This window comes from Arctopsyche grandis, chromosome 4 (assembly GCF_051622035.1).
Source record: "Arctopsyche grandis isolate Sample6627 chromosome 4, ASM5162203v2, whole genome shotgun sequence".
Taxonomy (NCBI): domain Eukaryota; kingdom Metazoa; phylum Arthropoda; class Insecta; order Trichoptera; family Hydropsychidae; genus Arctopsyche; species Arctopsyche grandis.
Genome location: NC_135358.1, coordinates 11,805,749 through 11,825,924, shown reverse-complemented (window position 1 = coordinate 11,825,924; position 20,176 = coordinate 11,805,749). Strand labels below are relative to the sequence as shown.

At 33.9% G+C, this 20,176-nt stretch overlaps 1 protein-coding gene across 2 annotated transcripts in view; it reads left to right on the top strand.

Moving 5' to 3' along the window:
* Window positions 1–20,176, top strand: part of svp (COUP transcription factor 2) — a 110,848-nt gene that overhangs the window by 38,244 nt on the left and 52,428 nt on the right. Inside the window, exon 3 of one of the 2 annotated variants that reach the window (XM_077428973.1) lies at window positions 10,043–10,591. In XM_077428973.1, coding sequence (XP_077285099.1) covers window positions 10,043–10,591 — 549 coding nt within the window. Of the gene's footprint in view, window positions 1–10,042; window positions 11,733–20,176 lie in introns of those variants that run through there. The other variant, XM_077428972.1, reaches the window with a different exon arrangement.

Below are 20,176 nucleotides of genomic sequence, written 5' to 3'. Positions count from 1 at the left end.
GAAGAAATGTTTGAGAAACTTGTCGAAATAATAAGATCGTACGAATTAATAATGACATGAGGATACTCCCATCATAGTTGGAAATCACGAGCACGTCCCGTGCAATACTTTTACGTATTGTTATCATTATTGTTTTCAAGTATGTACAAAATATACGGATGGATGAAAAACTTCAAACAATGTATTTTTTTCGGTAAAATAATTGAACTGGAAGCTTATAAAAAAGAGAATGAGATCAATATGTGTGGAGTATAATTGAGTTGAAGATTTTCATAGTGGAGAGAATAAAAATTCCAGAATGATAGTGAGCGGTACACACACATATGTATCTAAATGGATTGAAGGGAGATGAATGTAGAAAGTGTTGGGATAAGTATAATATCTAAGGAAGTTTACAGATTTGACTTGAGGAAAATACGTCCATGAAATGTGTAGATGAAAGTTGTGCAAGATAGTCAGGAATAACATATTTGAAAGACGTAATTGCGAAATGATGACGATTCAGATAAGAGATATATGTATCATGAATATGACCGAAACTGAGATGTTTAATTTATCTCGTTCAGTGAATGCATTAGGAAATCAATCGCGTTAATTCACCGATCGATTAATCAACGATGATAAATTCGACGCGAACGAATTAATTAGTCCGTATCGTGCTGAGATATCTCGCGTACCTCTCCTCGCACATTGATCAATGGTAAAAGTACTATTCAGGTATGTTACTATCTGCATACTATCATAAGCGGAACTCGTTTGAGCCACCTGGTACGAGCGCCACTAGTGGTAAAAGCTCGATTCGTCTGTGAATTTCCACTTCGTATTCTTCCAATTTTGACTTTTTTTTTACTCCTCCATCTAATTTATAGTCCCAACTGTGGTACAATAACAGTTTCGAATTGGTATTATATACCTACGTGGTAGTTCGGGTACACGAGTGTGATTAAGTCATTTCGGGCCGGCCAGATTTATAAGAGTCCGCTTCAATGCTACACTGACCACGTTGACAAATTTATTTAGATTCGGGTAATTAATGGTGTCCGATTTGAATATCTTGTAGCCGAGTGGAAATCTAGAGAATTATTAGAATATCTTTGGAAACGTGTTACTACAACGTTCGAAAATGCCCCGAGATCATCCCCTCCTCTAGGATTTATTTATTTACATACACGAAGTCTTACATTATCCGTATGCGATATTTTATTATCAGTGAGCGAATTGTTTTTTTTTTTTTATATATCGATTATATGTAAAATTGGGAAAAAAATTAATTATTCATTACAGAAATTTCAGGTTGATGTAGTTTTGTATGGAATTATTTTTTCATTGTGAAAATTTGCATAAGGAAAATTTATAGATTTTAACGAAGCGGAAAAATGTTGGTATTCTTGTAAATCGTGTCGCACGGCAATACAAATATTTTGTATGTAACAATTTATTAACCTGATCTACGATAATAGATATCACAAGAAGATATATTATTAAAAAAATAAAAATAGTAATAATACATAAATATATAAACGAGTTTCGCTTGGCATATACAGTTCACCGATACAATGCGTTGTAAATTTCGCTTGATAAAAAAAAAACGGCCGGCGCACATAAATATGCGGTGAAAAGGTCAAAAAAAATGCAATGGTCAATCGGTAAATTAATTTTTTCGCACCGTGATAGACTCTTCTATAAATAATATGATTTATATTAAAGAGAGATTTAGATATTTGTGTGCAATTTCGCATTGAAAGTTTCTCGGAACGTTGATTATTTGTAAGGTATTTTTTACTGTTGTAAACGTTATAGAGTTTTTTGGCATTTTTCGGGAATAATTTTTATTTTCATTTAAATAAAAACATTTGTTTGTGAGATGGCTTTATAGATATTATTTAATTTTTTATTCTAAGGTGGTGTTCTCGGCTCGCAAAGATGTAAGAATTCGCATCGAATCGGAGTCGCCCAGTCGATAGGCGAGAGCAGCCTATCCGGCCGGGCGATGGTTCGAATCTTACAAATTATTTATTTAAATTAATACTATGAAGCCATAAAAATACTAAACATATCTGATTTTATTTGTTTTTCATTTTATTGATCGGAAATTTTTGAGAGAAAGCTAATATTTTTGGGTTTTACTTAAAAAACAACGTTCAGACAGATACGTATGTATGTACATACATTTAAAGTATTTTTTAGAATGTTTAGGTGGTTTTGTATTGTTTTTTTATTTAAATCATTTATGAATGTTTTGTAATGAAATTTTTCAGTTAATATAAAAATCGTACGGCTTGGGATCGTTTTATGTATGTATGTGTAAAATTTAGGACCGCTCGTGCTCACGTCGTCGTCGGTCGGTTCTTATCTTCATCCAGTGTAACATGTATGCATTTAGATGCGTGATCACGCATTTCGATGCGCTTCGAAATCGAAAGGTCTCAAGTCTCGAAAATTCGCCAGAGGTCAACATCGTCAGTGCCAAGTAGCTGCTCCAAACGCGACCTTTGCTCGCAGCTCACGAAGAAACGGAAAATTATGTGAGCTTTTTCTTCACAGATTCGTATCTTTATTGCGGCGTCACACGAGTGCGCGCATTCGCGAGCCTTATTTCGTTCGAAATTAAGGGTCATTATCGCTCGTCCGAGAGCGCGCATATTTCAACGTAAAAAGGGCTATATAGCGTTATTTGATAACGCGTACGCGTCGGCTCTTCTCTTTCTGTAAGGAAAAATTTGTGTAATATTTCATTTTTAAAACTGACCGCGGCGAATACGCGACCATTCTTCATACGCAGATTAAGATGAGAGTAACTCAAAAAGTGCTTATATGTACAACATATTCATTCATACACGTTGTGTGGTTTCGATTAAATATGTATTATTTAAGACAAAGTGATATGAAGCTTTCAGGCCCGTCAATAAAAGGATAATTTATTACACATATTTTCATGATTTCAATGCTGCGTCGAAAATTTTCAATCTTGATTTATTTACTTGAAATCTTTTAATTATATTTTATAAATTTATTTCAAAAGAAACCCCCGAAGGTCATTTAACATACTTAAATGGCAAAAGAAAAATATATAAAATAAATTTAATTTAAAACATTAATTTCATGTATTTGACTAGTTACTATAATTTAGACTATTATTTGATATTGATCGTTTTAAAAATATTCTTAAGATTCTGAAAGTATCCATTCTTATATTAGAAATACATAGTTCAAGGTCATAATTATATGTTATTAAATCAGGGGAATCAATATTGAAAATCTACTAATTTGGGAAATCATAAATTCTTAGTGTTTTTTTGAAAGCTCACTATAAATTATTATCGATGATGTAATTTTTGATGTCGCAAATCACGTAAAAATTTTAACATTAAAAATTGTAAAGATTAATCAAAAAAAATAAATATATACATATATGGATATGCACATATGTATGTATGTATATATTTAAATTCAATATCTAAGCCACGGGTTCCCAACCAATGGGTCGCGAATCTAAATAAGGTCGCGAAGAGTTATCTGTGGGGTCTTTAATTAAATCAATAAACCAAAAAAAATATCGACTATAACACAATTTTCATTTTTAATCCATTTTTAAATAATGTTTAAAATTAAGTCATTACATAATGTTTATATATTTTAGATGCTTTAAAAATTTACTTTTCAATTGTATTGGGGTCGCGGGTCACTTGACTTTTATAAAAAATGAGGTATCACTCAAAAATCATTGGGGGCCTGTGATGTATATAGACGTAATTCTATTAATGTGTCTTATATTATATTATTTATTTCGATATAAATCAAATCATTAAGTGGTGATTAAATAAAAAAAAGATAATAGTATACGAAAATGTTATGAAAACATTTCCGTTTCAATATCGACCACAATAAGACGTTGCGCCGTTTCGTATTTCAGACCATTGTTCGAATGCAAATAAGGTTAGTTTCGACACAATCCAACACGACAATCCACCAGTAGTCATACGTATCTTTGTCATTGTCTATTCGTATAAATTATGCGTCGTATATATACTTTTCATACAGAATTGTGAAATAGAACGTCTTCGCCACGAAGTGCAAAAATTCGATTCTACGTATGTATGTATGGATGTACCCTAGGTGTACTTACATAATACAAAGTGCGCTTTTTGAAAAAGTCGTGAGTATCCGATGCGTTATAATGTCGGTGGAAATTCGCTCATAATAGGCATTTTCATCTTTCGATTTTACGCTCGTTTATCCGTAATGCACTCGTGTTTTTCGACGATGAGAGCGATGCTGGAGACTTTCGATCGGTCAAACCTGTTCTCGAACACCGAGCCAACGAAATCATAGTGATCGAGAGGGATTGCAAGCTCATTATCGCAGTTTAGCGACGACCTGATGCTGCACTAACGTTGTATTTTAAATCTTGTCTGTCAACGTGTCGTACAACCGACCTAACCACCGCAAAGTGGAGACGATAAATAAAAAGCCGCTCTAATTATACACAACCAGTAACATTTGTAAATCCAGCGTGAAAATACCTATAATATACCCGGAGAAAATTCACGTATTTAATTTAATTTTATCTTTAACTTATACCAGGAAGGTCTAACAGGTAACCCCAATGTGCCTTCCTGACCTGAAACATTGTACATTTGATACAAATATTATTAGTATTATACAAAGTACATAAATACATAGCAATTAATATCCGCAGACATATGTACATTTATGGTAAATTTGTAAATTTTCAGCATTTTATACAATTCAGCAAAATTCGAGATTGCTGGAAACTCGAGATTTTGCGAGAAAATGACTAAGGTTGCCAATTTGTTGGAACCGTATTAATCAAAAACAGATAAATTGGCAAACTCTGATAAGAAACGATCGACCTGGAGTGACACATTCAAGATCTGGCCAGCAAAAACCAGCGGGATTTGAACCCGTGACCACTCTGTTCAAAGCATTATATGCCAATCACTAGTCTATTCTGCTGGATATATGTATGTGGAACAAGTGAATGAATGCCGTCCCAGTTAGGAATAGCCTTGATTTGGTTGTAAAATCAATTTTTCTTTACTCGAGTGCAGTAATAGTTTAGATACGCTTAAGTTTGAAATGGATTATCAATGCTAACCAAAGCCACAAATCAATCAATAGTCTGATTGCGGTTGAAGTCGTATCCGATTTTTAAAATAAAATCGTTTTTATTTAGGGGAATAAACAAACACTCTTTAGACATGAGAATTGATCCGTGACCATTCTCGTCCACAACAAGACGTGTTACGTGCCTTTTTAGATGCGATTTCACACCGCGTTATCCACTGGGAATGGATTTTCTTCACGATCGGAATAATTTCGTCTCATGCCGATCCAAATCACATCGTCATCGTCGACTGGGGAACGCATTGACAACACTCCTCGATATAGAAGTCGAATTCCGATAATTGATTTAACCGGTTAAACGAATGACGGGACTCGTCAATGCGCGCGAGAGTCACGATTACTTCGTCGTAAAATGTGAGCTTCGATATTGGATGTATCTAAAGTGACAATAAAACACCCGAACTGGTTATATACCTAGAATCGCTATCAATTTGAATTGCACCGTTGAAACGGAACTCTCCTTGTATACGTCTATTGACCGCTCAGATGCATCTGCTCGTTGCACCGCTGACACACTTGCATTCTATGTGAACCTGTGTAACACATATGATGATACTTTCGACTTGCATCTATTGATAATTCATGACAGAATCTTAAAAGTCGATAGGGAACTTTGTGAGCCTCTGGCTTGTATAATATTTACTATGCAAGTACTCGTATATGTCGTAGTAAATTTGTACGTATGATTATTTCTACGTTTTCAATAAAGACCGCAATAAATATGAACGGTGCGGTTCGCCTTTTCCATTTTCGGGCATTGAATAATAACACCTTTGTTGGTTTTTATTTATTTATTTATTTATTCGTGTGCCCAATGAATGTACCGGAATGAAAAAATATCTGATAAGCCTTTTATTCGTGAAAGCCATAAATAAGGCGATCGTTGAAACCCGATTCGATATAAACGCCACACTGATATTTATGCAAGTCGATGTTGCATCTCATTATGTGGCTTATGGTGCAGTGCAGGTGCATTTTCGGACATTGTTCCGTTGCAATCGTAAATTTCTAGGTTTATACGAGTTGTATGTATCGGCTTGGAATCCGACAACTTACATGTATGTACATATACGATAGCGCATTTCTTCAAAGTAAAGTTGTTTTGTCGAAGTTTTAAAGGTTAAGAAAAGACGTGAATCTTGATTTCGTAATGCTATTGTCTTTTTATAAGTGTTATATTCATTCAAGGACCATTTGGAAAGTACATAATATTGAAAACAATAATAATGAGTGCTCTGTAGTAATTAAATAATTTGCGAATGATACATTAACTATCTAAATTACATTGTATTATATATTATAATGTGTTGTAATTCATGATACAATTCAATCAATGTCTATTTAATAATGGTTTTTGTTATAAAAAATAGTAATATGTATAATAAAATTCATCGTCATATTCAAAATTAAAATATGTATTTAAGTTAATGTTTGGAAATTTATGTCGGATTAGTTGATGATTTTTGCTTTAATTACTGTGTATTTGAATATTGAAAATGTCAACTCATTTATAATATACTAAAACAATCAAAGCCGTCGTAAAAGAGCCTTCGTAAAATGTCGGGGAAATTATTACTCGAAAACGCGTGATCATTGCTTAAATTAACGATGGGCAAATATTTGCATAAATATTTAAATGAATTCAAATTTAATTCATGATCGAAATCTATTAATTTTGTATAAAATTCTCAAAAGTGATTTACACGCGATCGATGTCGAAATATTACATTGTATTGTCGGCACGGAAAAAATTACGAATTCGATTGATATTTTACAAGAAAGAAGTTTGTCATTGTCGTACAATATACGACTGAAAGACAAGCCCAAACGGACAAATAAATCGCATTGACTTTTTGCAAAAACATATAAAACTTAAAAGTCTCGAGTTTGTCACACACGAACGTCCCATACATCATGTCTTGATATTTTTTTCTGTATTATATTTACAATAAATCAGCGTAATCTTACTGTGTGTATGATGCACGAGTGCCACATTTGTGTAAAACAATTTTGTTTCAAGTTTTTTTTTCTTCTTTTGGTGTAGCGTGAAATCGATCGTGTATCGCGCAACTTTATTTTCGGGTTCTACAGTATATTTATTACGATTATCAGGGGTCGTAAGTCAGGCTAACGTCTCAATTAGATGGCGACACTAAATAATCGCGTTTTAAATACGATCTAATCTATGTTGCGTAGAATACCTGAGAACAAGGCGAATAAATCGTCAAACGTGGCTCGTTTCGAAAACTTGTCGTTAAAACGATACTACATACTATGCAGAGACGTCACCATTCTAAGAAACACTTTTTTTATTTTATTTTTAAAAGCGAATACTTTACTAGTTGGACTAATATTTATAGATTTTCCAGAGCTATTAGCTGTTAAATTCCATAACGGAAATTGCGCGAAGGTAATTGTAGAACCTTGCGGTCTAGTTTTGATTTATGCGCGTCATTATCGACACTTATTGGCCACGTGGAAAACCACTGGAACAGGTGGAGTTGTAGCACCTCTTTATCGGTCCATTCGACTGATATATGGCAGATCAAATGAATTATCTTTTATTGAAACGAAACCATACCATTAAAGCTTTTCCGCTAATAGCATCGCTTACACGCTTCGATTGTATTTATTTGATTGATTTTTTGCCTACAAAAATAATACGTTTATTTGAATGTGAATATATTTCCTCATTAATAAAACATATTCAAAGTTTAATTTTTGAGCTACAACACTTCAACATGTCACTCTTCATATGTATCATTATAAATTGTAATTTAATTACACGCTTTACGAATCGCTCGTACGTAATTGACTCGTAAAATATATTTTGCCTGCGGGCTGTCAGTTGACGATCTATGTTTCATCTTCTGTAATACTACGGACGTCGACCGGTTATGCTCGTATATACATACATATGTACATATATTGACACGTCAATTCAGAATTGAATTAGCTCATAGCGTCTCATTTTGCGTATTCATTACGCAGTAAAATTAACCCAGAATTTACTCAGATCTGTGCAATTTTCTCGATTGCAAACATTATGACGAACGTTTGTCGCGTTATTTTTGCTGTTTATCACGCACCTACCATATATATGCACATACATTTGGATGCATCAATTATAATTAGATTAAGGCTACAAATTTACGAGCGTCACACGAGTGTGCATATTTTTCCAAGATTGCACCGGGCAGAAATGGGTTAATTGCTGTCGGCTTCAGAACATGGGAATCGCAACGAGCGAATAGACCAGAACAGTCATTGATAAATAGTCTTTGATTGAAACAGATAATGGATGGAAATAAAATGGAAACGAGATGGAGAACGCCAGATTGAGACATTGCAGCTGTTGTCTGGTCGGCAATTTGTCAAACATTTGATGCAACGTTCAAACCTAAACACGCAAACTTGGTATTAAACATTTTCAAGATTATTGGTAATTAATTACATTAATCATTTTGATTTTCACTAAAATAGTCTCTTAATGCCCGCCGTCTTCATTACAATTCGAACAAAGCTAATCAATTTAAGTAAGCACACATAATTGGAAAATCCAAATACAGTAATTTGCAATTTGAATATTTATTTATAAACGTTATATATTACTTTTTTTTATATTATATAAATTTTTTTCTGCATACATATGTATGTATGTGCATATGAAATTTTTACATAATACGTACATAATTCTTCAAGAAACATCGACGAGCGGTCATTTTTTAAAATAAACCCAAGCGAATCAATAAAAGAGTTAGATTCAAATTAAATCGTCTTGTAATAATAGTTGGTTTTATCATAATTGACTAGTGCAATTGTGACCAATCGAATCGTAATGACCGTTGTTGCATAATGTTAGATTGAGCATTCAAGTTGCAAGTGCATTTCAACTGCGATAAAGTGTACGCTTTTGATTGACATTCCTTAAGCGCGCGGCTGCAAAAGAATCTCGACCTTATTCGCATTTACGATTGCATCGTTTTTTAAATATTTTATTGATTTGTATATGTCGATAAATGATGCCGTAAAAGAATCTCGGTAAACAACAATCTATTTTATCAACTATTTGCTGTCATTTTATTGTCATAATGATTTTATAATTCACCGTTGCTTGTTTGTTAAATGGATCGATTAAGAACGAGACAGATTGATATTTTTCTTGTGATTAATTTAAATAGATATGTATATGGAAAATAAAATCCATAACGCAATTAAAATTATATATCCAATCTTAATAAATACCACGGGGGGTTCAAAAGGTCTTAGTATTCACGATACAATAAGAGTTTATCACAACATAGTAAATTTGTAATGCTTGTAATTGTTGTTAAATATCTTGTAAAGTAAGCTATCAAACTCCTCAGAACAAGCTATTATAGAATAATGTGCATTAGGAAATTCGATTAAAAGGTGGATTTATAAATATACGGTTGACTATGCCAATCGTTGACTAGTTAACGTTGACTTCTGAGCTAATCACAATTAATTTACCTACAATTTGTGTCAATTTTAATAATAAAGTTTTATATGTAATCAACATTTTGTGCTTTTATTCAAACAGTACAAATATAATTTAAAGGGTTTTTTTACATCGCACTTTAGTACAGTCGTTTAGTATTGAGCAATGGGTGGTGAAATAGATTGTCCTTATGTTTTCGTAAGTGAATCCAGGTTACAGTAAGCATCCCGCTGATCTCTATATCATATCATTAGTCACCGGAGCCTGAGGGGACCGTGTATTGTTAAAGGTTTTCCGAACAATGGATAGCACTGTGACTATCCTACCTCTACATATCATAATGGACTTGGCAAATTTCGAAAGCTTGGGCTGCCTTAGTCATACACATATGTAAATTAATTTAAATTAACGTTGAATTTTATTTTGTTACAGCTGTACAGAGAGGGAGAGTACCTCCATCGCAAGGCAGTGCTCTCGGAGTTACCGGACAGTTCCTCAGCGGGGCAGACCCTTTGGCCGCCGCTGGTCTCAACGGCCATTCCTACCTCTCCTCTTACATATCGCTGCTACTGAGGGCCGAGCCCTATCCGACGTCGAGACATGGCCAATGCATGCAGCCAAACAACATCATGGGCATAGACAACATATGCGAGTTGGCAGCCAGGCTGCTGTTCTCTGCCGTCGAGTGGGCGAGGAACATCCCCTTCTTTCCAGAACTGCAAGTGACCGACCAAGTGGCATTGCTCAGACTCGTGTGGTCAGAACTTTTCGTGTTAAATGCATCCCAGTGTTCGATGCCGCTGCACGTGGCACCCCTTCTGGCGGCTGCCGGTCTGCACGCCTCACCCATGGCGGCAGACAGGGTGGTCGCTTTCATGGACCACATAAGGATATTCCAAGAGCAGGTCGAGAAGCTGAAAGCTCTCCACGTCGACTCGGCCGAATACTCCTGCCTGAAGGCGATCGTCCTCTTCACAACAGGTAAAATGTTCGATTCACTCTTCGGCGACGTGTCCCTCTTGCTTTATAGAGTATGCGCGCAGTTCACCTCCTTAACCAACGCTTCCGACGTATTAACTTTGGTCAAACAACATTTAGATTCGTACAAAGAACCCGCCCAGCCAATACCTACTAAAAACGTATCGTCTGGCTACTATTCCACCCTAGATTCATCTTTGAGCTCTCCTATGAGCTATGGCAGTTTCATGGGTAGCTCCAGACTATCTTCCGGTTTCACGAGCACTCCTCGTGTGCTCGTTTCGACGAATTCCTTCCAGCACGGCGACTCTAGCAACTTTTCGCCATACACAAAGCCGGAGTTTTATCATTAGGAGCAGGTCCATATTTCAAGTGTTAGTCCATTGTTCCGCCGTAGCACTTGTTCCCATACCGCACTACTCATTATATACAGAGCGATACAAAATAAAGTACAGCTCACACCTCCAACGTAGGTACTTGCACCTTAGTAGGTATGCTTATACGTACATAGAGTCGAAGGGAGATCGGAACAATGGGAAACTTGTCAATGGCGGTATCAATCTGTGCACACTGAATCGGGTTTTAGTTTCGCGTTGCACCTTGAATCGAACCATCGGCAACAAACGGTTGACCAAAGTTGTAGTTAGAATAGAGTTGGGTTCGGTGGAGATAAGAGAGATGAAACGCTCAAACAGGAAGCGGACGGTTTCCCTACTGGCGTGCAAACGCATCAATCACTGATTTATATTTAACGTAAAAATATTATGTTATACAATATTAACTCATAGTCTCAATTAAATTTGACTTGTATTAAGTACTAGGTTCATAAGTAATATAAAATATATTGTAAATTTTAGACGGTGAGATTTATTACGGTGTATGTACATAGATATTGTAATTAATAACGATTGTTATATCTGTAGGGACGATAAGATTTTTATACGTGATTGTATTAATTGAGGCTGTGAGATTTATTTATTGTAATATTAATTCGAATCTCGTTCGTATCAGTATTTTATTTGTATATTTTAATTGAATTTATGTAGTTCGTTACCAAAACAAAAGCTTTATTATTAGATTTGTATGAAATTTTTCGTTCTTTTTCAAAAAATAAAATCGTTTTTGCTTTACAAAAATATTAAACAAAAAACATTTTTTTTATTTCTTTCTAAAAATCCTTTGATTATATCAAAATAAATTACAAAAAGATTGATTTATTTTATGCGTATAATATAAAATATACTGAGGTAGTATACATTTATTTTATTTATATTTATTTTAAAATATGAAGTTTATTTTGGTATGCATGCAATTTATTTATTATTTCTATTAGTGTTTTATTTTATTAGTAGTGAGTTGAGTTACTATATGTTTATTTAATTGGTCGTATAAAAATCATAAAATCGTTTCCTTTCTAATGCTACTGCGCTAAGACGTTTGTTGGACATATCAGATTTAAATGTACATTTATTTTGATTGAAAATTAATTGGAATCAATCGTACCTATAGCATGTGGTCTCATCCCGTTTGCAAGCGCATTAATTTAAATGGCGGTATTGAGCGCTCGAAAAGCTCTCTATCTCTCTCTTTCTCTCTCTCTGTGTTGCGAGAAAATCCAGTTTGAATTATCGAATAACAGGAATCGGTTGGCACTGAACGAACCGGGAGAAAGTTGGTCATCAGCAAATTTATGGTTGGCCTCTCGTTTCTTCCATGGGATTTCCTCTCACGACGTGCACTCGGTACATCTATCGATTCAATGTGCACCGACTGGGACGAAAGAGTCACTGTGCGCGTATCGATTATGAAAACTCTAGGAATTCGAATGTGTGTTGTTGTTGTTGTGATGAAAAAAAAACCATCATCAATTATACGTTTCGTTACTAATAGGCAGTGCTGATGGGATACATTAATCATACGCCGCATAAAATTAATGGGATACACACGATACTCCGCCCGTGAATGTGTTAAGATTTAGAAAAATCTCCGCTGCTCACTTTCCCAATGTCGATTGCATTTTAAAATGCTATTTTTTTTCGATAAGGATTCGGCGAAGGTTGCGGTCCATATCATGATTCGAAGAACCGCTCTTAACTTATACCTACTCGTTTGAATTAAGGAAAATTTCATGTGTCATAAAATTTTTATTTCGAAAGCAATATAATTACTGTTGAATATATCTCTGTTGAATTATATTTTGTAAATTAGTCGTTGAAATTGCATGTGTGTGATTATTTTTTTGATTGTAGATGTGTGTATGTAAGTCAAAGGTAATTAATTACTTTCGGACCACACGCAAGTCTTCATAATTGGTTCTTTTATATTTTTAATGTGCAAATTTAAAATTATACAATCAATTAAGCAACGAAGCGACTTACTGTGTCAATGTCTTTAAAAGCATATGATCATTTGAGCTAAAATTAAAAAAAAAAATCACTGTCTTTGGATTGTTTAATATTTGCTTTATTAAATTATCCGATGTTCAGGAATTGTTTGAATTGTGAAACATTTTTCTATTCATTTTTATAGTATATTTAAATCTTCAATTCTGATTTAACGAATCTTGATATATTGAATATTGATTAATAAAGTTGCGGCGTTACTTATGGGCACACAATTATAAAATCCAATTATGATGATTTACATATGGTCTTCATTTTCATTACATGCATTATTTTCTCGTTTTCTTGAACTTTCTTTAAACTAACATTTTTTTCATTCATTTGACTTTATATTTTTATTTATTCAAAAATTTACATACGAATTTATTATTTATTTTATTTTAATATTACTAACTCATACATAACCAATAACTAATTCATATATAACCAATAACTAATTCATTATTTTGTTTTATAAAATAAACAATTAGAGTAAGTGACAATTTCAAAGAAAATTTTCAGGTTTTCCAGTATCACAACATACATAAATTCATTTCGGTTTTTATATAAAAAAAAAATCTATGTTAATTCGTACATAGAAAAAGCAATAAAACATGACGAGAACGTATTGTATGAATTTGTTAAATAGAATATGAAAGTATATACATATGTATCTAGATGTGTTTTTAAATCATTTTACAATGATAGGTATTTGAACTGTGCCTCTAGGTATGTTCATAGTTTAGTATTCAAAAACAAGCATAATGGAAATGTTGCGGTGTCGTTTTTATGTTTCCTTCGACCAAGTATATCCTTGGTATGGTTAAAATGGTACAAATTTGTATTTGTAATTGACAAGGGAATATCAAATCGATGCTTTGAGTAGAGGGATTTGCATCTAGGTGGGTTTGTACGGGGATGTAGTAGGTTCAGGAGTTGGTTCAGTGTTGGGCTGTGCCTCCTTTGGACTGTTTCATGTGCCGGTCTTCCGGTTCCGGTTCTGGCAGGGGTACTGCGATGAGGGCCCGCGGTCAGGTGCGTCGAGGGTCAAACCACTTTCTTGGCACCGAACCTATAATTTAAAGAGGCCCGAGAGGAATGAGCACTCTACCGGCCGCATACACCGCGCTCGCACTACCGTGGACAGGTATCGCACCACCTTCATTTTTTATTTATTTATTTATTATTTATCAGTATTCGACACATGTTATACACGTGTCGTCACTTTGCATTGACGAGCTTATGATTATTATCTCGTGTGTTTGAAGATGTTTTGAAAATTTCAGGAACTCTCACTTAATGTAATTGCGATACATTAAGGATAATTTTTCATGGAATCGAATTTTAAAGTGTGTTGTGAACTGGAAAATTCTGCTAAGCGGGTCTTTAGTTGTAAATTAATAACTAGTTTGTGAATGTATGTATAATAATTGCGTATATATATATATATGTATATATATATATATATATATATATATATATATATATATATATATATATATGTATATAATACATATGTAGATGATGTAGCATTTAACTCTTTAAACCCGTGGAAAACGCCGTTTTTCTTACAGCTATATAATTATATCCTTGAATTATTTTTCCAAATATTACTACTCTAGATATAACCACAAATATCCAAAATAATTTCATCCAAAAAAAAATTTTTTTTGGAAAAAATTTTCTGTATATTATTTTTTTTTGCATTATTTTATATATATATTTTGTATTAATTATATGAGCTTTCCAGAATTCTACTTTTTTTTTTACAAATTTATCAATTTTGAGTTGGGAATGTACATATGTGTGTGTGTATAATATAAAAAAAAAACTAATTTAAACCGATCGCACATAAAGAATCTTAACTCTCTGGTTATTCCTACATTGATATCTACATATATAAATTTAGAAAGGCTTTTTTTAATCAAAAAATTAACTTAAAAAAAAATTGTCTGCGGTGCATGCTTTTTCTTTAATAACTATTTAAAACGTCGAAAAAGCATAATATTTATTACAGAGTCGTTTCCCACAAAAATGTCCAGAACTAAGCTTTTTTCGGGACCCAGGCAAATCTTTATACGGCCCTGTATGTGCATATGTATGTATGTGTGCATTCCTTTAATTACATATATATAAATATATGTAGATTAAACTCGAACTTATTTTTTTATATTTGAATCTGTATAATTTATTTCACAAATCATTGATTTTATACGCGCTTTCTCTTGTTGAATTGGTCGATTTTACTTTTGAAAAGCTCATATATTATATTTTAAGCGATGATTAAATAATGCATATGCATAATAAATTGTAGTTTATACCTATCAATTATATCAAAGTATCGACTTACATATACATACATACGTTTGTTACTACAATGCTTTTAACTGTCATGATATGTAGTACCTATTTATTTAGGTTGGGAGTTTCACAAGATTGTATAGGTCATTGAATTGGAAATTAATTTAAATTTAATTTTCCTTCACTTAAAAAATAATAAATAATTAAGTGCACACAATCCACGTCCGATCGAATGATCTAGATATCAAATAAAATACCTCGAAGCACCGCTGCCAGCTGAAAAAGTAAAAAGTCGTGGCCCCAGGCGAACCGCATCAATCGCACATACGACCGTCTCGCTCGCACCACTGCACACGTCCATCAATCGATTCGCCGTAAAGCGAGACAGAAGCCTTGGGTGCGGGTTAAGATGGACTTCGGTCCACCTTAACCCGAGGCCTCTACCCGTTTCACTCGCACTCGAGCTTTTCCCCACGAGTGCGACAGGGACGCACTGATGTCGTGACCGCCTTCGGGCCGGGATTTGACCGGCGGGCCGGGATCAAGTCACGACCCGGTCGTGTGTGACCTGATCGCACTCATACATACACACATGATCGGATGATGAAATATATACGGCGGATTTTTTTTCCATTCTCGATTGGGTATCTCTCGGGTAGTCGGAGGTAAGATGGTGTGCCTAATCTGAATTTCTCTCATTGAAAAATACATTACGAGTTGGTAGTAGTAGTGGTGGTGGTGGTGGTCACTGTGTCGAGTTGGGGTTCTTCAAATTTAAAATGAGCCGTTCAGTGACGGTTCGTTAATTCATTATGAACGCTTCGTTAAGTAGGTGGATATGTATGTATGTAAAGAAATAACGTGAAAATCATCGCGTTCGTTAAACTCCAATAATCATAAATTTATGACAGCTTAATGATGCTCGTTAAATTATTCACAATCGGTAGAAATTCTATACGCAATTCAATTATTGTTTAATGTGATTATAAGGCTTGTGTATTTACATAAATTAGGATTGAGTGCATTTGGGTGAATTAATGCCATTTTCAAAACTGACATGCCACTGTGCCTGAAGAATAACGATCAATGTGTCTTAGTAGTGATGACGTGTGGATGTGAAGCTTGGGCCATAATGCCACAATGTCGAGGAGAGATAGGATACAGAATAGGTGACAAGGGTAGTAGATGTAGTGGAGAGTGACGAGATTGAAATGGCAATGCGTAGTCGCGTAGCTAGAAGAATGGACAAAGGAAGTGCTCGAATGGTACCAGAGGCAATCTCTAGTGCACTCAAAGAAAACGGAATAGGCGGGTGAGAAGTATGACAAAGTCGATGTAATGGACGAAATAAGTCCTCAGTTGGTACCCGAGAGAATGAAATGGTGCAAGAAAAGCTACAGAGTAGATGGGTGAATGAAATAAACAAAAATGTTGACAAGAGTAGCCCAAAACAGAGACGAATGGAAGCCAGTTGGATAAATCTTCATCCATCAGTGGATGGTGAATGGCTGATGATATTTTCTCGTTACAATAAACAAAACTTCATCCATCAGTGGGTGGCCAATGCCTGTAAACGATGATTATGATGATGGTGTTTCGATGGTTTTTTTTTTTAATTTGTAGTTTACTATTTATTCTTATTTCAAAACATAATTTATGCAAAAAATATCAACCATATCACATAAAAATCAAAATAAAACACACCTATGCTCGTTCTAAGTGATAATAAATTCGCATCGAAACCGTTTTATTGTTTGTTTTGCATTCAAAATCAAATAAAAAGTTGTTTTTCTTTAATAGAGGTATTTGAAATGATCATGTAAACTTTAGGAATTGTACATTCTATTCCGATTAAAAAATATTTATTTTTATTTAAATTATAATACGGTGTAATGTCGTCACTTCATGTTTTATTACCTTTTTTTTATATAAAGACATTTACATACATACATACAATAAAAAAAACTTGTAGGTATAAATACTTGTACGTGATAGATATAAAAGCATGCCTATTTTGTAATGAATAATAAAAATGAATGTGAAAAAAAAAATTGTGAAAGTGATGATATCATTGTAATGGACGCTTTGTCGAAATTGATCGTGCCTAATTTCAATCCTATCAAAAGATTTTTTCGTCTTAAATAATCTTATATTGTTTAAGAGATCAACCGGTGAATTGCCCAATCAACAGTTTATCTTCCTAAGAAAAAATTCACATAAGTGAGTGAAATTGGTAAAAAAGGGTCATCGAGGTCTCGCGAGGCGCGTCTTCTTCGATCGCACTCTTTGGGAAACGCACTTTTAATTACACTTTAATTTAATTGAAACGTTAATAAATCGTAGTGGCGCATTAAACGCGCTCTAGATGTATCGTTAAACGTATGTATATCGTCGGCGATTGTCTTACATATTTCGACGTGTAATTATAGTAATGGTACGCACATTAAATAATGTGTAATCATAACACGTCGTGGGTAATTAGGCCAATTTTGCAATTATGATTTTGAAGATGGTCTATCTATGCATTTTTATATTACATACAGTGCGAACGAGATGAAGTACCCACAGCGCGTTGTAACCGGGCATTTCGGTATTTTAAAAAAATTTCATACCTTTGTGAGGTGGTTGTAAAAGCGATCCGATTTGATCTCGTTTCTTAGAAGTTAATCTCGACTCGACTATCAAAGCGTTGCTTATATGCACAAGAAGCGACATGAAATAAGTCACTTTGTAACAAAGAAAATACTTTTTTTTTAAGAAAATAAATTCTTTAGATGATAATCTTCTTGTGCATGTAGAATTTAACCAATGCACAACACGTTGATCAAATGAAAGCGATTCCACTATATTCAGTTGAATCTTTTTGAAATTTACTGTCCTTCAATTCGCGTGATCTTATTATTACGTTTTTTTGAAACAATTTTAATTCATAAATTATTATTTATTTATTCTTACTGGCAACAAATAGCTAACAGCATTATAAAAATAAACCGTCTCTTCTGGTTGATGAATCTTGACTATTTTTTATGTTTACTTGTTATTAATCTAAAACCTATGTATATAGAGATATGACATTTTGGTTCAATACACCAAAAGATTTCGGGATAAAACATAAATCATTACTCTCTAGAGTAAATACTTTCGGTTGTGGTAAAAATATTTTTAAAATATACTAGTTCATGTTTTTATCATATGTGCATACATGTAATAAGTGAAACGTATAAGAGGTTTGTAAAAAAAGTTTCAGTCCAATCTGTTAAATGGTTTTGGAGATAATTGTATCTAAAAGCTTATAAAAATATGGAGATTTATAAAAACCTAAAATTAAAAAACGATAAAAATTTCAGTAACTGATACCAAGTTTCAGTTTGACACGACTAATAGTGTTATCTCCAAAATACAGACACATACATTTTTTGTAAGAACCTTGGAAACGTAATCAGTGATCGTTTCCGTGTTCAAATCAGTCAAAATCTCGAGGTCGAATTTTCACATGATCACAAAACTTCATTATTGTTACTTCGTATATATGTATGTGCATATGTAGATATATGTACATAGTAGCAATATCACAATCAAAATAGTTTCTAATATATGTATAATGGAGAGATTAAAACAGATTCAGGAATTGTGAAGAGAAAGGAGTTTAGATAAATAAAAATCTAAATGAGGAGTTAAGAGTGTATCAATGTCAGCTGGAATGTAATGAAGCATTGCGGGAATAGTTGTTTATAAATGGATTAAAGAAGTGCTACGGAGATATGTATCTTATAGGATAATGAAATAGGATTTTGTTTAAAACAATACATTCTTTTAAATAAAATTATTATAATATATATTTCGAAACGTGTCTCTGCAAAATCATGTAAATTCTGAATTAATTGTGTATGAGACATATGTATGTACTCGTATACGTATCGGATCGTGAGAGATGGACCCAAAATAACGCACACGTTACAAAGGGGGGGGGGGGGTCGGTCGCGATTAATTACTATAATCCAGCGGCGTCCGTTAAAACTTATATCGCCATTGTTCGACATGGCACGTGATCGGGCCACAGAGAAATTAAAAAAGCGTCACGACGAGCCCGTTCCCATACGAGTGGGAACATTCGCAGTGGGGGCCACCGAATTGACTACATTACTAGGGCCCCGAGAGTCTCGTGGGGTCCCTCCTTGGTTACGTGCCGAAGTACCATAATGTGATAATATATGCGCATATTTATGTGCTCACTGCCACCCGTGAGAGTATCCAAATTAGCTCGATTTTAAGTGGGCGTCTCCGTCTGATCCAATTTGTCCGTGGTCCTTCGAAAAGTATGTAATGCGAGGTGGATTTACGATGTGGAGAAATTGACCTCGGGGTAGGTTGCCCATCTGTTGTGTTGTGGAGAAGCGGTTCGGTTATGGCGGCCCCGTTCTTCGAATCCATTAACATTCCTGAAAGCGGTTTTCGCGCAGCATCTCTTTCAAATGTGAATTCAATTTTCGATTCGAACATGACGATATTGAAATGCGATTTGAAAATCACCTATACATATGCATATGTATGATTTTGATTCTTTTGAAGCTGCATACATGTATAAATGTATCTATGTATGTATGCCTGGTTCATGATAAGATTAATGTTGTTGATAGAATGCTGATCTTAGGTCATTTATCTTTAATAGCGACGAAGGACATAATTATTCTTTTAATTTGGATGTTTAGTCGTTGGGTGTAGCAATGACTAGGAGCTCGTGATTATTAATCAATTTAAAGTTTTGAATAAAGCGAAAAGTAAATTTCATAATTTAATTAAAAAAGTTATTTGATTAATTTATAAAATGATAGATCCAAAGGGTTTGTCGATCATAATAACAAGAAAATAAATAAAATAAAATAAGATTAAAGAATCGAAATTATAC